We start from the raw sequence: 18,513 nt of genomic DNA on the forward strand, positions 1-18,513 counted from the left end.
CCTTGTAAAAGGACTGGGTTGAATGGGCAATTTATTTTTTGCCAAACAGTTCAAACGAAGTTATGTCTATATGATAATGAATATTCTGATTAAGTCTTTACTTTTGAAACACTTTTGTAGAGTAACGCATACGAAATGTGCATCCTTTTGCCAGCCGAATACCTCCGGAACCCTTATCCGCTCATCAATGATGACCGAATAAGTGACTTTTTTTTGATGTTCATATTTGGTAGTAGGAAAGGCTTTTAGTTGGGGTATATTGCAATTGGCAGGTCCATCCTCTTGCCATCGTCCCATCACTGAGTAGTACTGAAGATGTGCAAATTCTTGCACTCACAAATTGGTCACAGCTTTTGCCACCTCAGAAATTGTTGCATTTCTTGGCTTACGAGCGTCAATGTTGCACTGACAAACGTTCTTTTCATCAAATGTGTTGTGTAAAATTAATTTGTTTATAGAAATTGCAGTTGTAATTGATTTTATGTCCCACATTTTTGTGCATGGCTTTTTCCTGTAAACCTCACATTACCAAGGCTAACTTAATTTATGGCATGCCCCCAAACTGTGTTCAAGTCTTGCAGTTTACAAATTGTACTTGCTTTTTTTTAATGCAATATTTTATTGGTTTTTATAATCTTAACATAGTCTGGCTATCCGCTGGTAGTGCAATACAATATTTTCAGCATCAGCAGAAGTGCATAACCTCCCTCTCCCCCCCCTCCCCCGAAGTATTCCAATAAACAAGCATATTTTTTGAAACTTGAGAGTAACATCTGAATTGTACTATGCAGAGCAGTCTGATCAGGGTAAATCGACTAGATTCAATGCTCGTAATCGTATCGGACAGGATAAAGCGTTAATATCTTTTTGCATATAGGTTAAGAAAGACATCCATAGCGGGGAGTCTCTTCTATTGGCAGTTAGTTTCTTCATTGCCAAAACATTCCAAAAATGTTTGAGCCAAAGATTTATCGATGGAGGTTCCGCCTTTCTCCACAGATTAAAAATGGATAATTTGGCCACTATTAAAAGATGGGTCAACAACTTAAGTTCACCCGCTGTACAGGACAGTCTCATGGAATCGTTGAGACCCACAACACAGGGTCACTTGGAATATCCACCTTGAGGATCTGAACTTGGACCTCCGTTCCAACCAGAAGTCCTGAATCTCGGGACAACACCACAATGCATGCAGTAGTGTAACTTTCAAACCACACCACCTCCAACACATTGTAGAATTAATTGGATTAGTATTGTCAAGTGGGCTGGGGTTTTATACCACCTAGTTAGTATCTTAGATTGAGTCTCATAGACGTGGGCAGAGTGCATTTGCAAATCCCCCATAGATATTTTCCCAATATTCTGAGGATACATTGAAAACCAATTCAAGCTCCCAACCTCCACAGTATGAATGGTGTTCGGGTGTGTTGAACGAATGTACTGATTTATAGAGACTGGAAATTAACCCATTGGAATCCACTTCTGCCTGAAACACCACTTGCAACAGTGTTAACTCCCTGGTTACCAACATGACGTTGGAAGGGTGAAGCCAGTGCCCCAGATAGGCTTTTGAAGTGGTAGTAAGGTGGGAGTAAAATGATGCTTTAGGGAGTAAAAATGTAATTCAAATTCCCAATGGGAGTATTTTAGAAGTGAGTAAAACTGTTTTAACAGTAAAATGTAAATGTTTTTGTAATAATTATTCCATTGCACCTAGTTATTCATAAACATTAAAAGATACATGTGTACTTCGTCCATCAGGCAGTAATAAATGTTTCTTCCTGTGGTACTATGTGCACTGCTGGTACAAACATATCCATGGAGCTGTGTGGGTGAATGCAGGAGCACAAGGTCCTACCTGTCTGTTTTCTATTTTTAGGGAGTACAAATACTCCCTATTTTAATTTTTTGGGAATATTTGCCTATTTTTAGGGACTAAAAGTGGCCCATGGACAACTTATCTGTAGGGCTGGGCGAAGCACCCAGTGTCTGGCCTGCATATACCTGAACCTGCCTGCATCCTCAAGACCTCAAGTCCCCTTGCTTTCCTCGAATGTTTGAATCTTCCCATTCTAAAATAGATCCCCCATTTTACTCACCCACTTGTCTGTCCAGTTCATAAACTCCCCATCTGTCCTCCCAGGAGTAAAGTCCTAATTATTTACCAATAGGGTAAATGGGGATGGAAAGGTAAATAGAGCCATTCATTTTGCTAACACCATCGCAAGCCTCAAGGAAGGCCTTAGTGATGGGGCTAGAGTAAAGGCTCCGAGCACTTATGCGGCGGGTGCACCAAGGCTCCGTCCACTAGTGTATTCCTGCTACTGCTTGTTCCAGAGTTAACCATAACTTCTTGGACTCCCTTTGTACCCGGTCTGTCGGGGGTTGTATTTGTGCTGCTCTGTAATAATTCTGAAGTTTGGAGAATGACAACCCCCCCCTTGTGACTGAGCAGTGTGCGCTTGTTAACTCTTGGTGACCCACCTTCCATAGAAATTGCAATAGCATAGCATAGCATAGCATCCCAGTTCTCAATGGTGCTGTAATACTTGGGAATGGGAACCGATTGCAGAACATATAAAAATCGCCGGAGGACGTTCATCGTTAACAGCCCTTTTGCGAACCATGACGGGTGCAGGGCGCTCCACCGGTGTAAGTCCTTCCTAATGACACTCACCAAAGCAGGGTAATTGACTCAAGAGAGTCAGGGTAATTTCAGTTATGTTGACCCCTAGGTATTGAATTAATTTTGTTGCCCGTGCATAAGGGAAATGCTGCTCAACTCATCCTTCAAATGTGGGGTGATATTGAGTCTTGGGAATCTCTGAATTTGCGTTCATTTTAAGTCCGGAGACCTGCCCATACCGAGCAAGTTATTCCTCTACGCCTTGCAGCGAATTAAGGGTGGGCCGTTATAGTTAAAATAACGTCATCCGCAAAGAGATTCGTTTTATGCTGGGTTTCCCCAAATGTTATACCCACAATGCGCTCATTGACTCTTATTCGAGCGGCAACGGATTCTATCACCATTGCTAATAGCAGAGGTGATGGGAGACAGCCCTGCCTAGTACCCATGCTTAGTTGAATTGGTGCGGTAAGGGCCTCATTAACTAGTAGCTGTGCAGACGGGTTTACACAATTGGATAAAATAATCTGGGATATTTTACGACCAAGACCAAAATTAGATGTATTTAAAACTTCCCGAAGAAACCCCCATTCTACTCGGTTGAATGCCTTTTCATTGTCGAGCGTCAATAAGAGCCAACGAGCCGGGTTCCTTCCCGATTTGTCTACTAAATGTTAAACTCTACTTATATTATCTACACTGCCCCTAACACAAATGAACACACGACTGGTCGGGTTTATGAGTGCAGGCATAAACATTTCCAGCCTAGTAGTGAGAATTTTAGTAAATATTTTTGAGTCTATGTTTAAAAGGGCTATGGGCCTACAGGAAGCGCATTGTTTGGTATCTTTACCAGGTTTGGGTGTTAATTTTACTTGGGCTTCTTTCATTGAGGTCGTAAGCGTCCCCCCCACCCCCCACCACAGGGGTCTAGCCAGCACCTGGGTCAATGAATTATGGAAACTGGCCATAAGTCCACACGGGCCGGGAACTTCATTTGGCTTCAGTGTTTTTATAGACTGGAGAATTTCTTGGGGTTCTATCGGGGCATCTAATAACTCTGTCACTGTCGGATAGCTGGTTCAGTTCAACCCTCTCTTAGATATGCTTTTATGTCTTCGACCTAGGTTCACCCTACGTGTAGAGTTTAGTTTAAAATTCATGTAACAAATAATTGTTCCTGCTCTCTGCCCCCTCCCCCCTCTTTACCCCGATCTACTATGGTGTGCATGAACGATCGGTTCCTCTGCTGTCTAAGAAGATGGGCTAGCAATTTCCCAGGCACATTGCCTTGTTAGAAAACCTCTGCCGTGACCTAAGCATTGTGTGCTCTGCTCTTTTTGTCCTCGGAAGTCTCAGCTGATTCTTCTACATATTGAGTAACTTGAGGTGGTGTCTAGTCAGAGCTTCCCTATAAGTCTTATCAGCCTGTTTTACATAGACTATTAGCTGTTCTTCAGCCTGACACCTGATGTGTTTCATTGCGGCTGCACTGTCCATAATGGTGCCCCTGGCGACCGCTTTCAATGCGTCCCAATGAATGCCTTCCGCAGTGTCTTGTTACATAGTGTAAATAGTTTCTAATTGATTTGAGAACAGAATTTTCACAGCATGTTCGGAGATTTCAGAATCTCATGATGCAATAGAATGTTATGAAGTTAGGGTCAGTTAGAGGCTGGCCAAGTATGGGGACGACTGCAGCCCCTGAAGCTATTATCCTTTAATAAACATTATTGGCTTACTTGATGTCTACCAGCTTTATTATATATATATATTCGGGGTGATTGTTAGTAAAATAAACCCAGATTGCCCCTTTTTAGATCTTCCAGACACACTGGGTTCCGCAATTTACCAACTGAAGGGTGCTTCCAATGGTAGGTTTTGCAGTGATGCAACCACTCTTTTAGCTTAACTACCACCATGCTATGGTTGGTGAGGAAGATGGAACTAGTTTGGCCATTCCCAACGTCATAAAAATATAATCAATACACGAGGCCGATGTGTGCACATGGGAAGTATACATGTAGGCTGACACTGGGATGCTGAGTCCGCCATATGTCTACTAAGTTAAGGTCCGCTAGACAGTTTCATAGCCTTTTTGATGCTGTCCCCGTTGAGTAGGTGGTTTGAACCGATTTGCCTTTCACCCGATTCATAACCAAATTCATGTCCCAATTATAAGAAAATCCCCCTGTCCCAACATCTGTAACATAAAGGTCTCCTGCGCTGTTTGGTGAGTAAAACGAGAGTTTTGTGGTCTGCCGCCCCTGGATCACCCCTACAACCATTATATATCTGCTGTGTCTCTTTTTGGTATAGTTTGTGTAAATCCCAAATGTTTGTTTATGAGGATTGATAACCCCGCCTGCTTGCTATCTGTTGAGGAATGACATTGATGCGGAAAGTTTCTTTTAGTCTAACCTGACCCTTGGTTTGCAGATGGGTCTCTTGAAGTGGCAGTATGTGTATCTGTATTTTCGTAAGCTCCCTGAATAGCAGAGAACGTTTGTTGCGAGCATTGAGTCCCTACATTAACTGCCATCATACCGAAAGTGTTTCCTATTTCCCACGGGGATGTAGTATTCTCTCTCCTCCTTTCCCGCGTCCATCCTGGAGCCTTGCAATATTTTACGACACCAAGCCCTTGATCCCCTGTCATGATGCCCCCAATGAATGTACTGTTACTCGCGTTGAACAAAACCAGCATAATTCCTGCAACCCTACCCCGCCTCCCCCATTATATCTTCCAAAAGGCCAAATACCTATTTATACCTACAATTATATGATGAGGGGGATGGAATTGCGCTAAACACCATTAAGATAAGAAACAACAATCAAAATACAGTATTTTAATGAAATAAGATGAAGAACAGCTGACGCGTGTTTCGACACTTGGGTCGTTTTCAAGGCTGAATGGATAAACCACATTCAATTAACACAAACAGCATGTTAAGTGAATAACAATAGATAATAACATTGTACATCAGCATATGTAGCAATGTAAAGTACAAAATTGAATAACATATATATGAGACAATTGTAAAAAACATTTTTTGAAAAAAGAGAAAATATTGCATAATCCAGCATGAAAAAATAAAATAAATAAATAAAAGACATACCATATCAGGTAAGGAGGGTAGGACAGCAGTAACGGATCAATATAGGCACACAGCATGAAGAACAAGAATAGGGAGAATGTACATAAGCATAGTTATAATCAATACTGTGTCATCTTCAAGTATCGTTGATGCCACAAACACCGCTGCAAGGCCCCATGCAGATCACGCACCAGCACAGTGCAGTAAGTAAAGAGTAGTAGTGTCAAGGCAGGAAAGTAATCCAATTGATAGTGGTGCCGGTAGACATCAAGAGAAAATATATATAGATGGCACCCTTAACAGAAGTTGCAAGATCAATAAATATGGTGCTAAAGAAAATGGATAGATCCAAGCACGGCGTCCATTGAGGAATCGCCAATTCTAATAAAGAACCCAATACAAGAAAACCCATAAGCACGGTATCAAAAGTACCATGTGGGTCAGTGAGAAATAGTGTAACCAATAAAGATACGCTTACCATAAGGAATTAGAAATGGCCAATAAGTATAAGAATCCTGTTGGAACATGACCAAAAGTAAATTAGTGATGGAATCCAGGAAATGCCTGGAATCAAATAATAAGAAGAAAACGATGGTTATCGAAACTCACCAAAATGGAGATTGGTAGGTAAGTACCCGTTGAAGGGCATATTTAGACTGATGAAATCAATAGGAAACGCCAATTGGCTAGGACGAATATATCGCCTGCAAAAATATCACAATGAATGAGAGATTGGAAAATAGAATCATCAGTTGACGGCCACGGGCAAAAGGAAAAAATACTTACTCGGTAAATCGAGTATGGAACAAATAGAATGCGACAAATCCAGCGAATGCTTACCTGGGTCGCTCTGAAATACTAATGGCCGCCGTGTACGTCACGGAAGTGACGACGACGGAGGCGTTGACATATTACTTCGCACGAGTGACTTACAATGTCAACACAGTGTCGTCGGCAGAAGTAGAATTCAGTTGAGTCGCAAAAATGACGGATTATGTCAACCATTACTTTTACCTATTTACACCTATTTTGGAAGGGATTCCCAGCTCATTCCAACTGGCCCTTTGGTACAGATGCATACAATTTACATTGGCGGTCTAATTCTTTAAAATTGGAAAAACATCAAGCCAACAACTGCCAGAAAGCGACCCTATTACATGTGTAACCATCAGTGTCGTTTGCAGATTGGTCCCCCTGCCACCTCCCCAACTGGGAGTTCCAAAAAAAGACACGGAGGCCCTCAGCAGGGCCTGAGTCATCAATCGCACCTTTTCTTGCCAGCTTGAGCCGTCCGCCAGGACTCAACTCTTGGACCCCTGTCGGGGCTCACGGGTTGGGATGCTTCACCATCTTCCATCTATGTTTAGCAGCCTAGCTCCTCCTTCCAGCGTGAAGACTGTATGTATCCTATCCTTCAACTTGAGCTGGAGGCCAAATGGATAGGTCCATTGATGCCAAATATCCTGGCGCTTCAGCAAGTGTCTTTTTGCCAATGTGGGCTGGGAAACGTCTTGGAAGATTTGAATCCTTTATTCACGTCTCTTTTAAGGCCGACCTTGGGCGCCCTATTCTCTATTTTCTTAAATAGAGCTTAGGGGGCACTGACTTGTGAGAAAATCTGCCAGGTACAGTCCTCGATATCATCTGCTTCTGCTTCCTCTCAGAGGAATTATATTTGCAAGCTATCGTTCCTCGCTCTGTTCTTTGTCGTCACACTTGGTTCTTAGCGACTGTGTTGTCTCGTAGGACTGATACGGAGTCCCTCACCTCCCTCCAATTCCGTTTCAAGATCAGTCGGGAGTGCTCGTTGTGGTCAACTCTGTCTCCCAGTGCGACTATCTCCTTCCTGATTTCACCAGTGTATTCCAACTTTTCCTTGCGCAGCCCTGCTAGTTCAGAATGTAGGAAGTCCTTAATATCTTGCCTCATTGTGTGCCTTGTATCACCTCTCCCTCAATTTCCTTCCCTCCAATAGGCTGTTTAGAGGATGGCGCGAGGTATTCCTGGATACCAGAGTCCCTCATCTTTGAGGGTTAAGGCATGACGTTCCACCCGCCAAAAGAAACCCTGAGGGTGCTCTCAGCCCACAGACTACTGATCCTGCCACCCCCTTCCAACTAAGGCTGTTGATGATGTAAACCCGCCTTGACACCATGACCTCAAGCAGTGTCGCCGAGGCAGGAGGGGCACTCGCTCAGAGAGGGCGCTCTTTGCGGAGGAAATCGGTTCTCAGAGACTTGAATGGTCGATAACACGGCTAAGGCACCACGCAGAGTATATTCTTCCTGCCCTGCAGAGTTCCACCTGCTGCAATAAGTGTTCATCGCCACAAAAGAGGGTGGGTGCCCACATCCATTAGCAGATCGCTCTTTACTGTACCATGATGTACCGCACCAGCGGGCGTATTTGCCTTTGTCCCTGGCCGTTGCCTCCTCTGCAGTCCCCCCTGCGACATGCGTACTTATGACTGGCAATCACCGCCCTGATCCGGGCTTCCGTCTCCTGAAGCCGGCGTTTTCAAAGTTCTAGGCAGCACCGACACACGCTGGGCGGCCAGTGCCTATGCTTCCCTGCGGACCCGCCACACCTCGGTCACACTCCAGTCACCACTCGGCACGCCAACTTCGCACTTCCACCAGCGCCCCCTCCCCACCTCATTCTAGCATGTGGGCACGGGGCACCTGCGGACGTTGTGCTCTTTCCAGGAATCTACTTATCCACAGGCTGGCGTGCCTCGACTAAGGCGGCCCCCAGAAGGTCGGTACACAACACGAGTGTTATTGCGCCCACCATCGTGGCGCGCGCCCAGCCTTCCACCTCTCCTCGGTGCCTTTCGCAGTTTCGGGTCTCACGCTGTGCCTGTGCAGAGCCACGGATCTACTGCAGCCCTGCGACAGATTATGTATGGCAAGAGTCTGCCTGGTCCAATTCAGCACTGTTACAGGGCCGGTGCTCGAAGCCGGACAGAGTCGTACGTCTTAACTTTGTCATCTTGGCCACACCCCTCTTCACCCCAAAAGTTTACTTTCTGAGCATATATGGCAGTCAACTTGGGAAATATTGCAGATAAGAGAACGTTTTCACTGTGATAATAAATCGATTGTTGAAGGCAATCTCGTTTATTATCCTGGGAAGTTGTGCAGTTGTTTGTGTTGTGGTATTATGTGACTCTTTTGCATCCCTTCTAAGCGGGAAAAGGTTTTATTGGGGTACAGGTAGGGGACAACGGGATGCGAGAAGGAGGCCCAATTTAAGATGCATTCGGGGCTCATTTCAAAATACTTCATGCATCTTGCTGATGCCTCGAAAACCTTTGAGACTTCTGTGTGGTGCATAGTTTATAATGTAGATGCTTCCTACTGCAAACTCCAATTGATGATTTCCCTGCTTTTATTATTGAGGTTGAGTAACATGAGCAGCACTTTGAACCTAATTCTGTGGAAACATCGTAAGGCAGTGAGGGCGTGGGTGCTGCCTGCAGATTATCACAGGGCAGGTTTATAAGCCTAGACACAATAGAACACAGAAAGGCAGACTGTGGGATTGCTATAACCCTCAATGAGTACTTACGAAAAGCTCTTAAGCTTTCTTTGTTTGAGTCACATTGACCCCACCAATCCGATTTTAAATTGTAAGGCCCTGATGCTGTGGCCTATGCTATTTATTTATTATTATTATTTTTTTTTACCGCCCATCGCCAGATTAATCCTTGGTCATTCCTAGCCAGTACATAGTTCTACCTAGCTATATAAAACAGTAACATCACCCTTTGGGTGTGAAGGGAGGATGATGGGGGAGTCAAAGGAAGGTACATTACTGACCAGGTCAGAAGAGGAAATCATGAAAATGTGGCTATTTAATGATTCTGTTAGTAAAGTGTAATGTTTAGCACAACTAAATCTAGTTCTCTAGGGCCCAATTCGCCCAAGGTTGTCAGGCTATCCACAAGAGAGCTTTGTATACAGCCCATCTGAATGGAAATGATTTACATATTGGTCATACTCAATACCTGTGTTTCTATCTAGGAGAATTTTCTGCAGCCTTCGAACGTACTCGACAACATTGAAAATGTTGATATCTTGGGGAGGATGCTTGCGGAACATTGTCTAAAGATAGTTTGACTGCTAGGCATTATCATTAAAGTTCCAATTTTTTTGTTCCACACTACAGAATAACGACACTATTTTATGTTTTTATTTTTAGATTAAGTTGTATACAAAACAAGGGACGCTGAAATACCAGACCGACTGTGCACCTAATAATGGTTACTTCATGATTCCTCTGTATGATAAGGTAAAATACAAGACGTTTTAAATTGCAACCCTTTTGCTGGCTGCCTTATCTTAATGCATTTTAATGTTCGAATTTGTCAGTGCGAGGAAGTCTTCTTTTTTTGCACAAATATCTGCATTATGTTTCTAATATTTTCTGTTTGAGGTAGAACTCATGAAGTTTGTTTTATATGAATCATGGTAAGGTATTGATGTGTGAATCCCCAGGTTACTTTTTTTTTCCAGTAAGGCAAAATGGAATGTTTTGCTTTTCAACGTAGGATAATCGAGTCTACTTTTGACCAAGTTCAGTGACCATCACTCTTAGACGTAAAGTACATTGTCTGCATGTTATGTCATCTAATGCCTTTCTTATGTTTGTATCTACTTTCCCTTAGGGGGATTTTGTTCTGAAGATAGAGCCTCCTTTAGGGTGGAGTTTTGGTAAGTAAGCACGTTGCTTCTTTCCATTGAAAGTAAAATATCTGGATGGTATTAGTATGTTGACTTTTTGTAGGGTTGTCATGGATTTGCATCTCTTGCTAGCTCATTTTCTGCTGCTTTCCCAACTCTTGCTAAAAGGAAGTAGGTGTCCTATTGGTTTCAACTTGACTGTTAAAAAATTGCGTTACTTGCATACATTTCACTGCTAAATATGAACTCCTCGTCTTTTGTTTTGCCAAGTTCTTCTGGGCCTTTGTTCTTGTATTTGGTCTCTGAGTGACTAAAACACATGAGCATGAGTCTAGAGCAATGCAATGCTGCTTCAAATCTTCCTTCACTGTGGCCCTGTTCACCAAGAGCCTCCACTCCCCCATCACAGCAATGCAAACCAAAGACATCTGTATATTTTTTTCACATCTCCTCAGCAATGGTTATAACTGCTACCAAAACATGTTGGAACTGCTAGTGTCGTTGCAGCATTTCCCTTCTGCACCTCTTCACACTCTTGCTAAAGTATCTGCTCCTATATTCCAATGTCATTCCGTTCCAAGTGTAGCCAAGCGTTAGACTTGAAACTCTGCTTTCCACACTCGGCACTGTGACCTGCAGGGTACCACAATTTTAACCGCTGGCCTCTTATATTTAAAATTTCTTTAAAAAAACCTAATGACAAGCAGTTTCACCCATATGCCGATAACCTAGACATTATACATTTGTGCCAATAGATTAGTAATCTGCTCTGTCCAAAGGCATCAAACTGGTAGAATTTGCATGCTGTAGAACAGCGTTGCACCTAAAGGATCATAAGCTATGGTGGAAATACTGTACCCAACTGTTCTTCATTGAGACATGGAGGTGGGCAAGCCAGGAAATACATAGGGAGAGCCGAGACGCAAGTCTGGCTTGGCACTTCGGCCAAGCAAGACTCCCGGCTGTACAGTATTTCCGCCATATGAGGTGTTTTGGGGCCCTAAGTGTGGAAGCACGAACTGGGCCACTGAAAAACAAACCAGGGGTTGAATTATGCAGCATACGTCTTGGAGAAAACCGATGTCACATAAAATAAGATGTTATAGTTGTCAATATGATAAACAATTAAATTGGCTGCATTTTCATTGTCTGCAAGCAAAACTTGATTCCCAGGTCAAGCAAGACTGATGTAACACCTACCAATAATTGCTTCTATCTTCCATCAATCAGTACACTGCTTTTGTGCACTCTGGCTCCTTCAGCGGAGTGGCATGCACAGTTACTGTAGTGTGGACAAATACAATTAAATTGCAAAAGTAACATAAATTACAGTTAAACACCTCACCCATGTACTGGGCTCAATCTCCGACATTTTGGTCAATTCTCAGGGAAAGATGCAAATTATTTCAGGTAAACAATGTTTTTGATTTTCGGCATTTAGTGCTTTTTCGCAGATTTATAATCCTGTTGGAGACTGCAAAGTGAGCCTATTGTAACACCATGCTTTGGGCAGGAGGTGGGTAACTAAAACCTCTCCAATTAAACCAGGCTGTATCCATTTATATCGGTGAAATCGCTTCCTCACTGAAAAACTTATAGCAAATAAAAAAATTCCCAGAAAAGCATTGAGCTAAAAACATTTTGGAGGTTCAAGCAAGAAAAGGGTAATTTAACAAAAATGTGTCAAGAATACTCATCTGAACTTTGAGTGTAACTTGAGGATGATCTGGCCCGAGCCCTCATTTCAACTTGGACCAGTTGAGAGTTATGGAAACACCTGAGCCAGCCTACCCAAACGAGTCTTATTTATGTAACCCTGACAATTCATCCCTTCTCCTCGGAGGGGATAGACCCCCTTTGAGGCTAGTGAGGTGAGCCCACTACACAAGACCCTGCCTCGGGGTGTGGGCAAGTGGGACCTCACTCTGAGTGACTCCCCTCTTCGGGACAAGGACTCCCATTCCATAATCTCCTGGAGGGGCGGAGCCATGCTGGGCCACAGATTGAGCAGAAGCCAGGAGGCAAGCAAACCGCTAAGTGAATGCCTTGGTGTTCTATCGGGCTTAGAAGCCTGTTGAGCAGAGTTTGTATGCAGTACCCTATGGGACCACTACACACAAATAGGACTACAGGTGTAAGCAAACCAACCTTTGGTGTAAGTCTGTACTACACAGTTTTGGTAGCGCAGCTGAGCAGCCAGGCTCATCTCAAGAGGGGAATGTGAGCAGTAATGATGTTAAACAGAGGTCGACAATAAAGATTTTCCATAATAACTTACTAGAAAGTCTTAATTCTATTAAAGACACGGAGGCAAGCATTATGCTTCTCTTTCTTTATTAAACCCAGTAAAGAAAAGCTCAGCAGCAAGATATTTTGTGAACCCGAGTGCAACATGGATAATGTGCATAAAGAAAAGGTGCACCAAATATAATAAAACGTAGCACAACATAGTAATACAATATAATATGTCCATGAGTCTCTGAGGAAACTCCATTTCCCAGAGGACTTCTCTAGAGTTCATTTAGAGGCCACCAACATGTGACCTAGTCCTCAAATAGGTATCCAGGTCCCTTCTTAAACGGTCCTAAACATGATGTAACTTCCTCTTTCGAGGCTGCAAACTTGGCTGTCCATAGTAGAATAGTAACTGTAGCCATCTCGTAGAAGAAAACTGTGTCGAGCTGCCGATCAGACAGACTTGTCTGCATGCGCTGTCAAAAAAGGGATAAAAGAGTAAAATTACTTCATGTATATTACAACCCTAGTTCCCTTATCGGGGTGGGAGAGAAATTTAATTGAGTTATTCTCGCAGAATACACATAAATTCTAAATCGTCAACATTCATAGTAATGCATTTAATCACTGTTAAGCGTGATGTGTGCTGTTATTTTCTTGCCGGGTGTGATAATGCTCCCCTCTGTGTCTTTAATAGAATTAAAGGATAGTTCCGGGACTTTTTTTTTATTGTCCCTACGGGTCGGCCATGTGTTTGTAAGCATAAATCGGTAGATCGTAGGAAACTTTCCTATGGACCTTACCCGACTTTTCGCCCATTATCGCACTCGAAATCAGCCTCCATTTTGTGATAATCCTATCATTCCGCCGCATCGACCTGGCTCACCTGCCTTTGCGGCACTAAATCAAATCCCCCGCCCCTGAAACAGACTTTATCAAAACATTCATATTCCCCGCCTCTATCCGTGACGTGACTGAGCTGCGTAGGCAAACGCGCCCAGGCGTCTTCTACGCGACTCCACACAGACCCCGGAAATCAACACAGATCAGCTCACAATACAGCGCACCACAATTCGGAATATGAAACTGTACTTTGAAATCAAACCGCAAGATTGTAAATGTGGTAAAGTACATTTATTTGACATCAAATGTTTAGAGAATATTCAGCGATTTGCATTTTTATTTGCTCATGTTCCAAAAAGTTCGTATTGAGGAACGCGATGGTCCTTTGCTGTACACAGGGTCTTAGAGCATCTCACAATACAGCACCACAATTCGGAATGTGAAACCGTGGTTTAAAAGCAAACGGCAAGATTGTACATTTGGCAAAGTACGTTTATTGGACATCAAATGTTTAGAGAATATTCAGCGATTTGCATTTTTCTTTGCTCTCGATCCAAATTAGTTCGTCTTGAGGGAAGCGATGTTCGTGTGCAGTACACAGGGTGTTGGTTTACGATAAAAATAAGCTCTTCTGTCGCACTGATAATCGCATGGCTGTTCCAACAACGAGGCACTAGGCCACCACAACGGTAGGTATGTTGCATCTAACCGTTAGTACCGCGTAAGGGCATACTTGTACTTGGCGATCGTCCCATAAAATGGTCAGGGTGGTAACGTTGTTCACGTGGAGAAGCAACTGGCGGCTGTAGAAGCCGTCCGCCGGTGTCTGGTACTCGTGACACAGACAGTAGTGAATGATGTACCTAAAAACATAAAAAATGAAATTAGTCTCACCATCAGATCCTTATTAAAATTATTCATTTCATAGCGAGGACAGCGCTACTGGGTGTACACAAGTGTTTAAAGGCGTGGCGAGGCATGGAGGGGGGGGGGGAGTGGAGTACAAGGTAAGTAGCATAAAATAATAAATAAATAGGGCCAGCTGGTGGCAAGTGCAAGGTAAGTGCAGAACAAGTGCTGGGAAGGGGGGGCTGTAGGATACTGAGACAGTCCCCCAGTGCAGGGGTTGACAGGGAGGCAGTGCAGGTGGAGAGTGGAAGGGCCCAGGACCGAGGTCGCAGACAGTGGACCAGTTGTAGCAGGGGAGAGGGAGAGAGAAAGCAGAAGCAAAGAGGAAGGTTTTGAGGTGCTTCAGTAAAAGCAGATGTTTCTCCTCCAGATAGTGCGCGGTAGAAAACACTATGCCACATAGAACGAACAAGTACAACTGAACCCGTCTTTAAAGCCACTGTATAGTAATGAAATTGCGGTATAAACTCATCAAAAGTTACTTACATTATATTTGCATTTTCCATTGTGTCTCTGTGTAGGGCAGACCCGAAACACCACTCCTTCTTTGCCGACGTTACTTCTTCTAATGAACGTGGCTCATCGTTTCGTTTCTGAAATTTTATTCATTATCTTTTCTTAGTCTTTCAGGATGGTCCCGGCCTGTCAAGGTCAAATCACAATAGAACCTTATATTGGGTCGTGGGCCGTTCCGCCACCCGAGCAAAACATCAAAGCAGCTGACCTTCACTTTGAGCGAGCACACATTTCTAGTTAGCTCCAGTTAGTGTAAGGGCATCTTGTCTGCGTGCCTTTTTTTTTATTGTCCCTATGGGTCGGCCATGTGTTTGTAATACGGAAACATTCTATAATTTTTGTAAAAATGATTTATATTACTGTTTGGTTTAATTGCAATGGGCCTGCAACATGAGGAGACTCGAGAGAACAGACAATCGAATTACAATCATTTAAACCGTGATGTGTATTTCTCAATGAGCTCTGCTTTAGGTGGACATGGAACAGAGGCAATGTTGGGTGGCAATGCAGTTGTCCCCTGCATAGGTTCGTTCACCACTCCATGTATGTGCCTATCGAGGACATCTACGATAAGTCTCTCAATAAACTCATATTGCATATCCTCAAACACTGGTTTGATCACCCATTGTTTACTTCTTTTAGTGAAGGCCTTATTGTAGCGAAGCGTCCCTAAAGTTCCGGTCGTCCTACTTTGTTGACGGCCAACATTATGGTTATGTGCCAAGACCGCTAGAAGAGTCCGATTTATCATGCCTTCCATGCCAAAATGCAATCTTTTGGGCCTGTACTTTAGGCACATATTGTGGAACACCTCCAAATCTCCTGTGTGGCAGAATTCCGTGAGTCCCCTCAAATCTCTTGTTATAGTTTTATCAAATACAATCTTTTCAATGGCCTTGTGAGTGGGTGATGAAGGAATCAACCACTTCTTCTTCCGTGCCTCCTCTGTGGACAAATGGCCATGTTCACATTTGTGGAAATGCTCATTTGTCGACCATCGATGTACGTTGCTACAGTGCAACATTACTGACCGCCATTTTTCCAGTAGAATTTCCAACGACCCTTCACATGTTTTTGAGCTCCACCAAAGATGGTTGCTGATTGACTTGGACCACTGTGAAATACCTTGCATATCTTTTTTTTTTCCTGCAGCCGACAATTTTTTATTGATTGATTTTGCAAGATGCCAAACGTCAAATTGGTGATTTATATTTTTGTACTGTTCTCTCATTGTCTTGGCAATTGAAACGTGTCTGTCCGTGGCTATCAGGTCGATCACCATTCCCCGCGATTGTAGTTCTTGCAATGATGCTACAAAGCCAACTTTCTCCATGGCCACTGAGGATGTACTTTGTGACACCTGCACGACCAACGAACTCACAATTTTCTTACTTTCCATGTCCTGAAAGTGGTAGGTGCAGTACTTGGCTGAAAATCCTGGACTGTCGCATTGTCCATCACCGGCTAGCCTGAAGCGTTTGCCCGCGAATGTACTTTCCATTGACATTTTTTCCATTCTCCAAGCTTCGCTGATGGCTGGAAATAGATAATCGGTTTGGTATTTGTAGAACTGACTTTTCGCAATGAAATGGATTCCCACAAACTGAAAGAAATACTGTAACTTTTTAAAACTTGAACCACTAAAAAGTGCGGCCGCTGCACAAAGTAGATTGCCTGCTGGCAGTTGCCCCAGCATGGGTTGTGCAGACCATGCGAACGGATGATATTGTGTACAGGTGGCATGTATTTTAAGGTTAGTGCCTCGAATTGCACGAGTCACATTAATCAATGGCTCCCCACATACTTCCCCACCAACCCAATGCCCACATTTCATCATCATAATAATATCCATCAAACAGCTATCGAATACAATGAATTTGGCCTCTTTCCTTATACTGTCACTCTGCATCCCAGCTGGTTCGGCCTGTAACGTTGAGGACATGTCACTCGCATGAAAGGTACAATCTCTGATATCGTCTTCCGCTATGCTGAGTGATATTGATGGTGTTTCATTGTCGTCCACTTCATTCTCTTCCATTGCAACATCTGTTCCTTGTCCGGAGATGGGAGAAAAAAACAATGTCTTCAACTTTCGCGTGCTCTTATTTTTTGCGGGTGTGGATTCTGTGAATTGATCTACGACTGCATCCAAACTACCAGGAGGACATTCACTATCAATGGCTGGTGGTGGTATAGCTCCGTTGTCAATCACTTCATATTCTTCCCATTGGCACGATGCATCTCCAGTCTCAAGTCCCTGCCAAAAGGTTTGACAAGCAACATCTCTCGTTCGCTTCACTGTCTGTGTAGATCTAGTTCTTACAGCCACTCGCAACTAGAGGACAGATTAGAAAAGGGATGTTCAGTTTAAACACAACTTACAGTATTGAACTATTGACAGTGAAAGACAACATAATATAGTGAACAGGACACTAACCTTCTTTTGCTTTCTTTTCTTTGAAACTTTCTTTCCTCGAACTTCAACATCTGGACGCTGTTGCTCCGACTCGTGTGTGCATGTCTCCACTTCCTCTCGCGCTGCAACGACTATACTTTCATGATAAGCACATCCATCACTCACTGAGGCTCCATCGACTCGCTGAAACATAGAACTTTCATTAGTATGTATAATAATATTGAAAACACAAAATGTACTTGGGGACCAATACCCATACGTACATCTCAATAGCAAAACACGAATGAACGCATTGTGTAGAACATTCAAACGACAATAGTTCACGCATTGTTGATCTAGTTAGATTGAACTGTCAAGATCCATACCTCGGGCTCCGCATAGACTTCCATTGATGATATTATTGAAGATGAGGCTTCAGCAACTCCCTGAAACACAGTAATTGCATTAGTATGGTTTTGTATTTTGTTTAAAAGAACATAAACTTTCTGCAGGCGTCAACGGCTCATCTAAATAGACCTGCACAAATGATCAGTTGTCTAAAATAAATAATGGATATCTAAATATGATTCGATTTGCTCCATCGTTGGAAGTGTCACCACCCAGAGATCTGCATCAACTACTAGGGGTGATGTTCTTGTTGAAGAAGCTCCGTCAGCTCCCTGAAACATAGTACTTGCGTTAATAAAGAAGGAAGTATAGCGGATGTAATCACGTCATTTGATCTCGCATGATTGATCTGTCAGTATCCATACCTCGAAATGCATAAGAACATCAAGGGACGCTGTAACTGCGGTGCACACTTCTGCAAGCTGTTGCGCCGACCCGTAACTGCATGCTCCCCCTTCCTCTTGGACTAATGCTCCATCGACTCCCTGAAACATAGGACTTTCATTAGTAATGAACACAATATTGAAAAAAGAAGACACATAGGAGGGCGACGACAGAAGGACATACCAATGGCTAAAAACGAAAGAAACATTGTGTGTAACAATCACGCTACAAGAATGCAAGATCTGATGATCTCCATCGATGGAACTGTCCGGAAACGTACCTCGAGCATCTGAGTGACATCTACGGTTGTCGTCAATGCGTTGGACTCCTCAGCATCTCCCTGAAAGACAGTACTTGCATTATTTTGGATAACAATAATTATAACTGAAAACAAAGACTAGAGGACGAGTACTG

The 18,513-nt window shown here is 43.3% G+C and overlaps 1 protein-coding gene across 1 annotated transcript in view; it reads left to right on the forward strand.

The window, feature by feature from the left end:
- LOC138569235 (BOS complex subunit NOMO1-like) overlaps positions 1–18,513 on the forward strand; it is a 1,101,991-nt gene that overhangs the window by 50,019 nt on the left and 1,033,459 nt on the right. Inside the window, exons 2-3 of the mRNA XM_069647049.1 lie at positions 9,928–10,017; positions 10,394–10,439. Coding sequence (XP_069503150.1) covers positions 9,928–10,017; positions 10,394–10,439 — 136 coding nt within the window. The remainder of the gene's footprint in view (positions 1–9,927; positions 10,018–10,393; positions 10,440–18,513) is intronic.

The sequence above is a fragment of the Ambystoma mexicanum genome, chromosome 2q, assembly GCF_040938575.1.
Source record: "Ambystoma mexicanum isolate Mex_15411 chromosome 2q, UKY_AmexF1_1, whole genome shotgun sequence".
NCBI classification, from domain to species: Eukaryota; Metazoa; Chordata; class Amphibia; order Caudata; family Ambystomatidae; genus Ambystoma; species Ambystoma mexicanum.